Source organism: Bombina bombina, chromosome 5 (genome assembly GCF_027579735.1).
Source record: "Bombina bombina isolate aBomBom1 chromosome 5, aBomBom1.pri, whole genome shotgun sequence".
In the NCBI taxonomy this organism is placed as follows: Eukaryota; Metazoa; Chordata; class Amphibia; order Anura; family Bombinatoridae; genus Bombina; species Bombina bombina.
The window spans coordinates 474,468,208-474,480,882 of record NC_069503.1 but is presented as its reverse complement, the minus strand read 5'-3'; the positions used below and the strand labels follow the sequence as shown (position 1 = coordinate 474,480,882).

General features: G+C 38.9%; 1 protein-coding gene across 1 annotated transcript in view; it reads left to right on the top strand.

The window, feature by feature from the left end:
* LOC128659388 (sodium-dependent neutral amino acid transporter B(0)AT1-like) overlaps nt 1-12,675 on the top strand; it is an 84,045-nt gene that overhangs the window by 15,956 nt on the left and 55,414 nt on the right. Inside the window, exons 2-3 of the mRNA XM_053713041.1 lie at nt 3,533-3,673; nt 8,919-9,056. Of these exons, the coding sequence (XP_053569016.1) occupies nt 3,533-3,673; nt 8,919-9,056 (279 nt within the window). The remainder of the gene's footprint in view (nt 1-3,532; nt 3,674-8,918; nt 9,057-12,675) is intronic.

Below are 12,675 nucleotides of genomic sequence, written 5' to 3'. Positions count from 1 at the left end.
TATCCTCAGTCCTAGAGGTGTCAGTTTGTGTGTGTATCCTCAGTCCTAGAGGTGTCAGTGTATGTGTGTATCCTCAGTCCTAGAGGTGTCAGTGTATGTGTGTATCCTTAGTCCTAGAGGTGTCAGTGTATGTGTGTATCCTCAGTCCTAGAGGTGTCAGTGTATGTGTGTATCCTCAGTCCAAGAGGTGTCAGTGTATGTGTGTATCCTCAGTCCTAGAGGTGTCAGTGTATGTGTGTATCCTTAGTCCTAGAGGTGTCAGTGTATGTGTGTATCCTCAGTCCTAGAGGTGTCAGTGTATGTGTGTATCCTTAGTCCTAGAGGTGTCAGTGTATGTGTGTATCCTCAGTCCTAGAGGTGTCAGTGTATGTGTATGACTTCAGTCCTAGAGGTGTCAGTGTATGTGTGTATCCTCAGTCCTAGAGGTGTCAGGGTATGTGTATGACCTCAGTCCTAGAGGTGTCAGTGTATGTGTGTATCCTCAGTCCTAGAGGTGTCAGTGTATGTGTGTATCCTCAGTCCTAGAGGTGTCAGGGTATGTGTATGACCTCAGTCCTAGAGGTGTCAGTGTATGTGTGTATCCTCAGTCCTAGAGGTGTCAGGGTATGTGTATGACCTCAGTCCTAGAGGTGTCAGTGTATGTGTGTATCCTCAGTCCTAGAGGTGTCAGTGTATGTGTGTATCCTCAGTCCTAGAGGTGTCAGTTCGTGTGTGTATCCTCAGTCCTAGATGTGTCAGTTTATGTGTGTATCCTCAGTCCTAGAGATGTTAGTGTATGTGTGTATCCTCAGTCCTACACACTGTGAAATTAAATAATAGAAGTAAATTGTAAAGTTGCTAAAAATGGTATGCTCTGTCTAAATCATGAATGTCTAATTATGACTTTACTGTCCCTTTAAGTCTTTTAAAAACGCATGCCCTATCCAAGCCATGAAAGCTTATTTTTTACTTTCATGTCACTTTAAAATCTCTAAGGACTTTAATACAAATATTTACATAACGTTTAATGTATGGAATGTAGACGCATACAATGTTCGCTGTGTAGTGAAAACTGATTTACTTTCTCATTTCCCAGTGGATAGGGAGCTCATTCCCATATCTCCAATTTAGAGTTATAGGTGTGTGACCTCAGTCCTAGAGGTGTCAGTGTATGTGTGTATCCTCAGTCCTAGAGGTGTCAGTTTGTGTGTATCCTCAGTCCTAGAGGTGTCAGTGTATGTGTTTAACCTTAGTCCTAGAGGTGTCAGTGTATTTGTGTATCCTCAGTCCTAGAGTTGCCAGTGTATATGTGTATGCTCAGTCCTAGAGGTGTCAGTGTATGTGTGTATGCTCAGTCCTAGAGGTGTCAGTGTATGTGTGTATGCTCAGTCCTAGAGGTGTCAGTGTATGTGTGTATCCTCAGTCCAAGAGGTGTCAGTGTATGTGTTTAACCTTAGTCCTAGAGGTGTCAGTGTATTTGTGTATCCTCAGCCCAAGAGTTGTCAGTGTATATGTGTATGCTCAGTCCTAGAGGTGTCAGTGTATGTGTGTATGCTCAGTCCTAGAGGTGTCAGTGTATGTGTGTATGCTCAGTCTTAGAGGTGTCAGTGTATGTGTGTATCCTCAGTCCTAGAGGTGTCAGTGTATGTGTTTAACCTTAGTCCTAGAGGTGTCAGTGTATTTGTGTATCCTCAGTCCTAGAGTTGTCAGTGTAGTATATGTGTATGCTCAGTCCTAGAGGTGTCAGTGTATGTGTGTATGCTCAGTCCTAGAGGTGTCAGTGTATGTGTGTATGCTCAGTCCTAGAGGTGTCAATGTATGTGTGTATCCTCAGTCCAAGAGGTGTCAGTGTATGTGTTTATCCTCAGTCCTAAAGGTGTCAGTGTATGTGTTTATCCTCAGTCCTAGAGGTGTCAGTGTATGTGTGTATACTCAGTCCTAGAGGTGTCAGTTTATGTGTGTATCCTCAGTCCTAGAGGTGTCAGTGTATGTGTGTATCCTCAGTCCTAGAGGTGTCAGTTTATGTGTATGACCTCAGTCCTAGAGGTGTCAGTGTATGTATGTATCCTCAGTCCTAGAGGTGTCAGTTTATGTGTGTATCCTCAGTCCTAGAGGTGTCAGTGTATGTGTGTATCCTCAGTCCTAGAGGTGTCAGTTTATGGGTGTATCCTTAGTCCTAGAGGTGTCAGTGTATGTGTGTATCCTCAGTCCTAGAGGTGTCAGTTTATGTGTATCCTTAGTCCTAGAGGTGTCAGTTTATGTGTGTATCCTTAGTCCTAGAGGTGAAAGTTTATGTGTGTATCCTTAGTCCTAGAGGTGTCAGTTTATGGGTGTATCCTCAGTCCTAGAGGTGTCAGTTTGTGTGTGTATCCTTAGTCCTAGAGGTGTCAGTTTATGTGTGTATCCTCAGTCCTAGAGGTGTCAGTGTATGTGTGTATCCTTAGTCCTAGAGGTGTCAGTTTATGTGTGTATCCTCAGTCCTAGAGGTGTCAGTGTGTATTTTTCTTTCATGATTCAGATCAGGTATACAATTAATTAGAAAATTTACAATTTACTTATATTATTTAATTTGCTTCCTTCTCTTGTTATCCTTTGCTAAAATGTTTATCTAGCTTCTGATTGGTGGCTGCATATATATACCGATTGTCATTGGCTCACCCATGTGTTCATTTAGAAACCTGTAGTGTATTGCTGCTCCTTCAACAAATGATACAAAGAGAGCGATTAGATAAAAGAAGTAAACTGGAAAGTAGTTTCAAACAATTGTATGTTCTACCTAAATCATGAAAGAAAAATTTATGGTTTAATGTCCCTTTAAGATATACAATTGCAGTTGCTTTGTAAGGAAGGATAAAAACTAATAGAGAATAATGTGTTACTTAAAGGGATAGGAAAGTAAAAAACGTGAATGTTTGAGATAGAGCATGTCATTTTAAGACACTTTTAAATTCACTTCTATTTTTAAATATGCTTTGTTCTCTTAGTATCCCTTATAGAAAACTAATACACACATATCCTACACTTGTTGATAGCTGCTGATTGGTGCCTGCACACATTTGTCTCTTGTGATTGGCTAACTAGATGTGATCAGCTAGCTGCCAGTAGTGCAATGCTGCTCCTTCAGCAAAGGATAACAAGAGAATGAAGCCCTCTACCCATTTGATCCCTATAATTGTTTTGTTGTACTCCGCATTTGTTTATAGCGCTGCGGAATCTGTTGGCGATATATATATACTGTATATATAAATGAAAAACTCTGGATTTTAGAATAATACTGGATTTGGGAAATCTGAATTTGGGAATTTGTACCAGTATATGTAACAATGTGTAACATAGCTATAAACATTGTTGCAAACACTGCAGCCAGGTGACTAAAGACATGAGCACGCTCTTGAGCTAACCTAGAATAACTCTTCCACAAAGAATACCAATTATAACTTGGCAAAATTGATAGTTGAAGTAAATTAGAAGTAGTTTTAAATGTCCTATCCAATCCAAGTTTAATTTTTCCTTTATTGTATATCTGTAGCTAACATATGTCATTTCTTTACAGGAGCCTTCATGATCCCTTTCCTCATATTGCTGGTTCTTGAAGGCATCCCGCTGTTACATCTGGAATTTGCAATAGGACAACGGCTCAGAAAAGGAAGTGTTGGCGTATGGAGCACTATCCATCCCACCTTAAAAGGAGTTGGTAAGTTTAGTTGCTTTATAGGAAAGTCTGTAAAAAAAATCTTACCTGTTTCTGAAACAATATGGAAAAGAGATCTTGACCTGGAATTACAATTGCTATTATGGGAAAGAATGTTGACAATATTAAATGAAAGTTAATGAGACTACAGATGGCCATCATTGTGCTCACTTATTAAAAGGCGCATAGATTGCAATAACAAATTGCTCTAATGTGTTTTTCTCTCAAAGGGTTAAAGTCAGCTCTGAAGCACTAATATTACTGGTGATTGGTGGCTACATAGATATGCTGCTCTTGGTTGGCTCACAGTCTGATGTTCAGCTCAAGATAAGCAGCGAATTGCCTTAATTTATCTACGTATTTGTTCCCTTTTGCAGGGTTAAAGACATAATTTTGTGCGAGCAGTAGCTTTTTTCTTATTGCACGTTTATGTCCCTTTAAAAAATAACAATGGGGAAGACTACACTGGGCAACAACAAAAGCAATATTGTTTGTGCCTAGAAAATAAGTTGTTATTCATTTAGGGAAACTAAAAGCAAAACAATATATTCTGCATATGAAAGTGCACTATTTAAATATTTTTAAAATGTTTATGCATGATGAAAGGTTAAAGAGGCATTCCAGTCAAAATTTAAATGCACGTTGATTAATTACATTATAAAATAGAAACATTTTTGTATTATGCATTTATTGGCATAAATGCTCCTAATAAAATGTATTACTGTTTTAGTGTTAACATGTTTCTCTGCACGTGCATGTGAAGCATAGCTAGATATTCTCGCTGCACCAACATTTAAAGTACTGCAGCTGCTCAGAGCACCAGTGGGGCTTGTATCATGTCAGCAATTAACAAAGTGAGTCACTACCAGATGGTACACCTTAGGCTCTCTGAGCAAGTGCTTTGTTTAAAATGCTGGTGCACGGTGCATACTTAAATATACTTTTGAAAAAGTTATAGTTTTTAATGGAAATATTTTTGCTAATACATGAATATTACAAAAATATAAAAAAAATATATATGCTGGAGAAGGATCCTAGGCAGGTCCCTACCACAATACCTATATATCAATATTTAGCTATCTTACTCACAAAGTCTATATGAGACCTATGGTGCATACCCTTTAAAAAATACAAATGTTCAAAAAGAGAAGAGTAGATACATAATTTATCGTATCGCAACAAGACAGGGACTACAGCAGTCTTTTAAATAATTTATTAATGAGTAAGTATGGAAATCAATAGAAGCCCATACAACACATCATGTGTGATAAACCACTGTATCACCTTCAAAATGGTAACAAACCCACCAAAGTGTTAGCACAGTGCATAAAAACCAATATACATCAAACCTACTAAACATGTAAGTTAATAAAGTGACCGGTCACTGACAATCATTGCATCATATTAAGAAATAAGCCAGAAGTCTGAAATAGCAGCTTAGTATTGACTAAGGGGCCTATCTATCAAGCTCCGGATAGAGCTTGAGGCGTCGTGTTTCTGGCGAGCCTGCAGACTCGCCAGAAACACCAGTTATGAAGCAGCGGTCTAAAGACCGCTGCTCCATAACCTGTCCGCCTGCTCTGAGCAGGCGAACAGACATCGCCGCAATTCAACCCGATCGAGTACGATCGGGTTGATTGACACCCCCCTGCTGGTGGCCCATTGGCCTCGATTCTGCAGGGGGCGGCGTTGCACCAGCAGCTCTTGTGAGCTGCTGGTGCAATGCTGAATACGGAGAGCGTATTGCTCTCCGTATTCAGCAAGGTCTGGCGGACCTGATCCGCACTGTCGGATCAGGTCCGCCAGACTTTGATCAATAAAGGCCTAAGAATCATCCTCTACATATATACATAATTATATATAGGTATAGATATATACAGATATATATAGGAATATCTATTTATAAATACATAGAACATATTCTGCTATGTGCAGAACACTGGAACGTGGCATGTTTACAGTAAATACATAGTTAAAACCTTCATTAAAAATAAATATTGCATAAACATGATTTTTCATGTTTTCATTTACTTAACTGCAAAGGGCTCCAATGCACTTATATATATACTAGTGGTAAAGCCTGTGTACACGGGCCAAAATGTTTAATGAAATAAATATACCTATCCATCCCTATCCCTCTATTCATCTATCCCCCTGTCCCTGTCCCTATCCCCCTGTCCCCGTCCCCCTGTCCCTATCCCCCTTTTCAATAAATACAATTACAAAAAATAAAAAATCTAAATTTACAAAAAGTAAAAAAAAACTAAGATTACTGAAAAAAGCAAACTTCATTATCAAAAAATAAAATAAAAATATTTATTTCTAAAATATTCCTAATCTAATAACCCATTTAAAAAAAAAAAAAAGCCACCCCAAAATAAAACCCTAATCTAATCTAAACTACCAATAGCCCTTAAAAGGGCCTTTTATAGGGCATTGCCCTAAATTAACAGCTATTTTACCTAAAAAAATACTAATCCCCTCTCAAACAGTAAACCCCCCCACCCACCAAACCCCACAAAATAAAAAAAAACTAACACTAATAAACCTAAACTACCCATTGCCCCTAAAGGGGCATTTGTATGGACATTGCCCTTAAAAGGGCATTCAGCTCTTTTTTACTGCCCTTAAAAAGGGCATTCAGCTCTTTTTCACATTGCCCAAAAAACCCTAAAAATTAATAATAATAATTTTAAAAAAAAACTAACACTAAAGCCCCAAATAGGTACTCACGGTTCCTGAAGTCTGTTGGAGAAGATCTTCTTCCAGGTGGGTCCATCATCTTCATCCACAGCGAAAGGCGGCGCGGAGCGGAGATGCGGAGCGGTGTTCCCAGATGTGGCTTTCCTCTGCGGCGGCGATCCTCAGCCTAGACGGTCCTCTGCTGCGCTCCTCTGCGGCGTGGAGGCTCCTCATCATGTGATCGTCCGCCGCACACTGAGACCAAGCGCAAGGGAAATCTTATTGGCTGGTGAACAGCCAATAGGATGAGAGCAACTGAAATATTATTGACTGTTTACCAGCCAATAAGATTTCAGTTGCTCTCATCCTATTAGCTGTTTACCAGCCAATAAGATTTCACTTGCTGTCATCCTATGAAAATGTCATCCAATAGGAATGCAAGATACCCCAATAAATATGGGATACCTTGCATTTAATCTTCAGTGTGCGGCAGACGATCGCATGAAGAGGAGCCTCCACGCCGCTGAGGAGTGCAGCCACCGGGGTCTGCCGCCGAGGACCTTCATCGCCGAGGATCGTCGCTGCCGAGGACCGTCGCAGCCGGGGATCACCACATCTGGGAACACCGCTCCGCATCTCCGCTCCTCTGCCCCGCGCTGCCTTCACTGTGGATGAAGATGATGGATCCGCCTGGAGGAAGACCTTCTCTGCCGGACTTCAGGAACCATGAGTACCTATTTGGGGCTTTAGTGTAAGGTTTTTAAAAAAAAAAAATTAAAAAAAAATTATTTTTTTAATTAGGGTTTTTTTGGGCAATGGGAAAAAGAGCTGAATTCCCTTTTAAGGGCAGTGAAAAAGAGCTGAATGCCCTTTTAAGGGCAATGCCCATACAAATGACCCTTTAGGGTCAATGGGTAGTTTAGGTTTATTAGTGTTAGTTTTTTTTATTTTGGGGGATTTGGTGGGTGGGGGGTTTTAGAATATTTTTAATGTAAAAGAGCTGATTTCTTCAGGGCAATGCCCTACAAAAAGTCCTTGGGTAGTTTATTCTTAGATTAGGAGGTGTTTTTATTTGGGGGGGGGGGCTTTTTTATTTTCATTGGGATTAGGTTTAATTTTTTAATTTTGGATAATGTGTTTTATTATTTTGTGTAATGATAGACTTTTTTATTTTCTGTAATGTTAGACTTTTTTTATTTTCTGTAATTTTAAATTAGTTTAAACTTAGTTTTCTATTTTTTGTTAGGTTTTTTATTTTAATTGTAATTTAGGATTATTTTAATTTATGTAATGGGGTTAGTTTAGGGGGTGTTAGGTTAGGGGGCTTAGTGATTAGTTATTTGCGTTGTGGGGTTTGGCGGTCTAGGGGTTAATAGATTTATGTTAATTGTGATGTGGATTAATGGCGGTCTAAGGGTTAATAGATTTATTAGGTTAATTAGCGATGTGGGTTAATGGCGGTTTAGGGGTTAATAGATGTATTAGGTAGTTTGCGATGTTGGGGTTGGCGGATTTAGGGGTTAATAATTTTATTAGGTAGTTAGTTAGTTTTTCTTTTAAAATACTTATTGCGGGCGGTTATTTTTTTTTTAATTCTTATTGCGGGCAGTTAGTTGTTTTTTTTTAAATAGGTATTGCGGGCGGTTAATTTTTTTTTTTTAATACTTATTGCGGGTGGTTATTTTTTTTTTAATACTTATTGTGGGCGGTTAGGTTTGGGGCTTTTTAATACTTATTGCGGGCAGTTAGTTGTTTTTGTAATGCTCCATTTGCTTTCGCTGCATCCCGGTGGATTCCGAAAATGGCAGGGTGGTGAATAAATCCACTGAAGAATCCATTCTTTTGGCTGCCTCGCGCTGCCAACATTCCTTTGAGGATATGTGTGTGCAACTTGCGACACCGACGGACACATTACAAACGCGATTATAGTATAGATATGTCTATATATGTGTACATATGTATTTATGTGTTTATTTGTGTATATATGTCGGTAAATACATATATACACATATAAATACATTAATACATATATAAATACATACATATACATCTTTAGACATTGATATATATATATATATATACACATGTTAAAGCCCTTTACCTGCCTTTTTTTCTCTAACACTTAAGATCTTTGAGCCCTTATAATCTTTTGAGAAATATTTTTTATAAGATAGTGTTATTATGAGTGTAAGTGCGCTTTTAAATGTATTTTTAATGCGTTTTCTGCAACTTTTTTGTTTTGCAAAACAGTTAACCAGAGCTCTGAAGTTGCAGTAATCATTCTAGCGTAAATAGCTATTGCGCTCAAGCGATCGCGTTTACTTTCAACTCGTAATACCAGTGGTAAGCCCAATGAGCGCAAAACCCCGCAATAAACCCCTTATCACTTACGCTCAAATGTTTGCGCTCCACTTGTAATCTGGCCCATAATGTATTGCTTTTACTTTCCTTTTTTTAACTTTTACTGAATTCACAAATAATGAACTTATACCTTATGCCATTATGCTTTTTAAATTTACAAAATAGTGGCTACAACACTAATTGTCTGTTACCTTTATTTTTTTAGGTATTGCTTCAATGTTGGTATCATTTCTAGTGGGCTTATATTACAACACCATTATTGCCTGGGTCATGTGGTATTTCTTTAACTCTTTCCAAGAACCACTGCCATGGACACATTGTCCTCTGACTGAAAACAGAACTGGTAAAGTATTTTTGAAATCTTCATGATGGATCTTTTTTTAAATAAACTGTACATTACTTTAATATTTGTATAGTTGTGCAGAGTGTAATAATTATTCTAATGTAGCAGGCCTCTACATGCATTTTTGAGATTTGGCTACTTAGATTCTATCTCTTGCTATTTGCTACAGCCTAATTTATCTGCCGGTGTCTTAAATTAAGATGTCTACCATAAGAATTTGACTACCGCGTCACTTCCGGTGACGTGTAGTCAGCTGCTGGAGGGTTGTGGCGCTCTCTGCGCATGTTTAAGGCACAATAAACAGCGCTCACTGGAGGCCCAACCTCCTACAAACAGCTGTTTAAGGCAGAATAGGTGACAACTTACTTTAGAACACCGGTGTTCAAAAGTAAGTTGTCTACCGCGTAGGAATTGCCGCCTGATCGCTCTGTCCTTCTCTCCATAACACAGATTTTATTTTGCAATCATTTTGAAATAGTTTTTACTTGCTGTATATCTCAAATTAGTCAACGCTGTACCGTGCTGTATTTTTGTGTTTTCTGAATGATCATTTCCTAAAGCCTCCATTAGACATTGGTGGAAGCAAGAAGATAATTCATAACGAGGTAAAAACGTCTGAGGATTATATTGGAGGCTTTAGGAAATAATCATTCAGAAAACACAAAAATACAGCACAGTACAGCGTTCACTAATTTGCGATATTGCTATAAAGGTATAGAACGGCGAAAAAGGAACTAAATACAGCAAGTAAAAACTATTTCAAAATTATTGCAAAATAAAATCTATGTTATGGAGAGAAGGACAGAGCGATCAGGCGGCAATTCCTACGCGGTAGACAACTTACTTTAGAACACTGATGTTCTCAAGTAAGTTGTCACCTATTCTGCCTTAAACAGCTGTTTGTAGGAGGTTGGGCCTCTAGCGCATGAGCAGTGAGTGCCACAAACCTCCAGCAGCTGATTAAAGTCACCGGAAGTGACGCGGTAGTCACATTCCTACGCAGTAGACAACTAACTTTAGAACACCAGCAGCCCACTCAAGGTTTCTGTTCTTTTTGAGTGGTGTACAGTGACACTATGGACTCAATTTATCAAGCATTTCCCCTCCCTTTGACTGCAGGTTTGCACAAGTGAACCTGCAGTCAAGTTTATCAAGCAGTGGTCTCGTCCAACCGGGGAGATTGACAGCTCCTGCCCTCGTGTAGTTGGCTGTGCAAAGGCAGGGGGCGGTGCAGGGGCGAAACTACAGGGGGTGCAGAAGTCACAATTGCGACTGGGCCCCCAAGGGGCCTGCTACTGACCTGCCACTGCCTGCACTGATATTATGTGAGTGTTACATGATGCTGCACTAGTGTCTCTGACTACAGGGGTTAGTGTTTCTGTTTTACCCATTGGTGTTTATGTGTGTGTGTATGTGACTGTGTGTGTATTTATGCATGCATGTGTGTGTATGTGACTATGTGTGTATTTATGCATGTATGTGTGTGTGTGTGTGTGTGTGTGTGTATGTGACTATGTGTGTATTTATGCATGTATGTGTGTGTGTGTGTGTGTGTGTTTATGGAACCAGCAAATTACAGACCTTGTTACTACAGCATGCGGGGGCGATGGATAAACAGTGTCACTACACAGTACCACTATATACAGTACGGGGGAGCTGGACCATGTCACAGACTACTGTAGTTACTTTATAAAGTACTGGGGCGGGTAGGGTCAGGCCAGCCATCTCACTGGCAGATTACAGACTGTGTCACTAACTCACTATATACAGTACTGGTGGGTTAAACAGTGTCACTATACAGTAATAGGGGGTCAGACCATCTCACAGACTGTGGGCACAGGGTACCTCCTTTTGCCGACATGTAATCTGATTCACATTTTTTTTCTGTGTTAAATGTTAAAAAAAAAAGATATGTATCAAATTCACTTTTTTTTTTTGGGGGGGGGGGGCCCTTCATAGATTCTTGCACCTGGGCCCTGTGGTTTCTAGTTACGTCTCTGAGGCGGTGGTTGCAAGCGAGCGCACAGGAGCACTCGTGTGCAATGGTAAATGCAAGAAGCGGATTGCTGTCAGCCAGAGAAAAAGTCAAGCGGACAGTGCCCTTTATACATAGATTTATATGTATATATGTATAGGAAAAATCTTGTACAAAATAAACATGTGTATCATAATTCAAAAATAGCATGTTCCAATTTACTGCTATTATCTAATTTGCTTTGTTGTGTTGGTATCCTTTGTTGAAAAGCATACCTAGGTAGGCTCAGGGGATGCAATGCACTACTGGATGCAAGCCAGTGATTGGAAGCCGCACGTGCCTCTTGTCATTGGCTCACCAGATATTTTTAGCTAGATTCCAGTACCTAGAAATACATTAAAAAAAGATACCAATAGAAGTAAATTAGAAAGTTGTTTAAAATCGTATACTCTATCTGAATCATAAAAGAAAAAGAAAAAAAGGATTTAACATATTGTTCATGGCTTCCACTAGATGGAGCATAACAAAAATTTTTAAATATCTCTACTAATACAGGAAACATTTAGCTAATACTTAAAATATATTTCATAGATTTAAATCTGTTTAATCTAAAATACTTTTGACCATAATTAATTATTTAAAACAGGTATTTATCAATGTATGTTTAATTTATACATAGTTACATAGTAGATGAGGTTGAAAAAAGTCCATCGAGTTCAACCTATATTAATCTTAATATTTTTACAAAAAAGCTCTAGATGATCTAAAATTAATTAAATTAAAAAGGTAACCCATTTAACACAAGCAATAATGTCCTTGAATTCAGTTTCTAGACAGAAATGTATCTAAACAATTTTTTAATGAAGCAAGGTAGGGAGGGGATCTCTGAGACGAATAAAGGTAGCAACCTTTATTCGTCTGGGAGATTCCCTCCCTACCTTGCTTCCCCTTGTTGGCTTGAGGGACTTTCGTTGGGGGTGATATCTTTATGTGGATAAGTATTCAACTGACCGTTTCTAGGAGCATATGCTGGAGGCGAGTCCTTCACTATCTGAAAGTGCAGCACCCTATGCTTTTGCATGCTTTTGCCATGAATGAAATTATTTTGCCTGTGCCACACATAAAGGGCTAGTAACTGTGATTATGCATGGATGTGTCAAGTGTCCGAAGATTTAACATTTGCTTGTGGATCTGTTTTGCTTTAAGCTGACCATTCTTTGTTTGTGCCATACGCTTCACAGCACTAATTGGAGAACTTTAGTGGATCTGTTTGCTTTGCTGAGCCTTATTAATATTCATGCATCTACGCTTCCTTGCTTTGCATATCGTTTCCAAGCAAATCTTTGGGACAGTGATACATTTTTATTGGTGCACCACTTGAGTTATTTCCTTGGCTATATCTTTGCATATTATTAATATTGTCTTATAGGTGCTATTTTTCCTAGACTTTTGGACCGCACTGAATTGTGTAGTCCTCTCTCTTTTTACACATGTTTATAGAATTCCCCTTTCTAGGTGGCACTATATGATTTATGCTATTAATTAAGTAAAGTGAGCAGTACAGCTGTATTCCTATTCTATACAGGCATTTACTACCTCCTTAGGTAATGAGCTCCACAATTTTATTGATCTTACAGAGAAAAA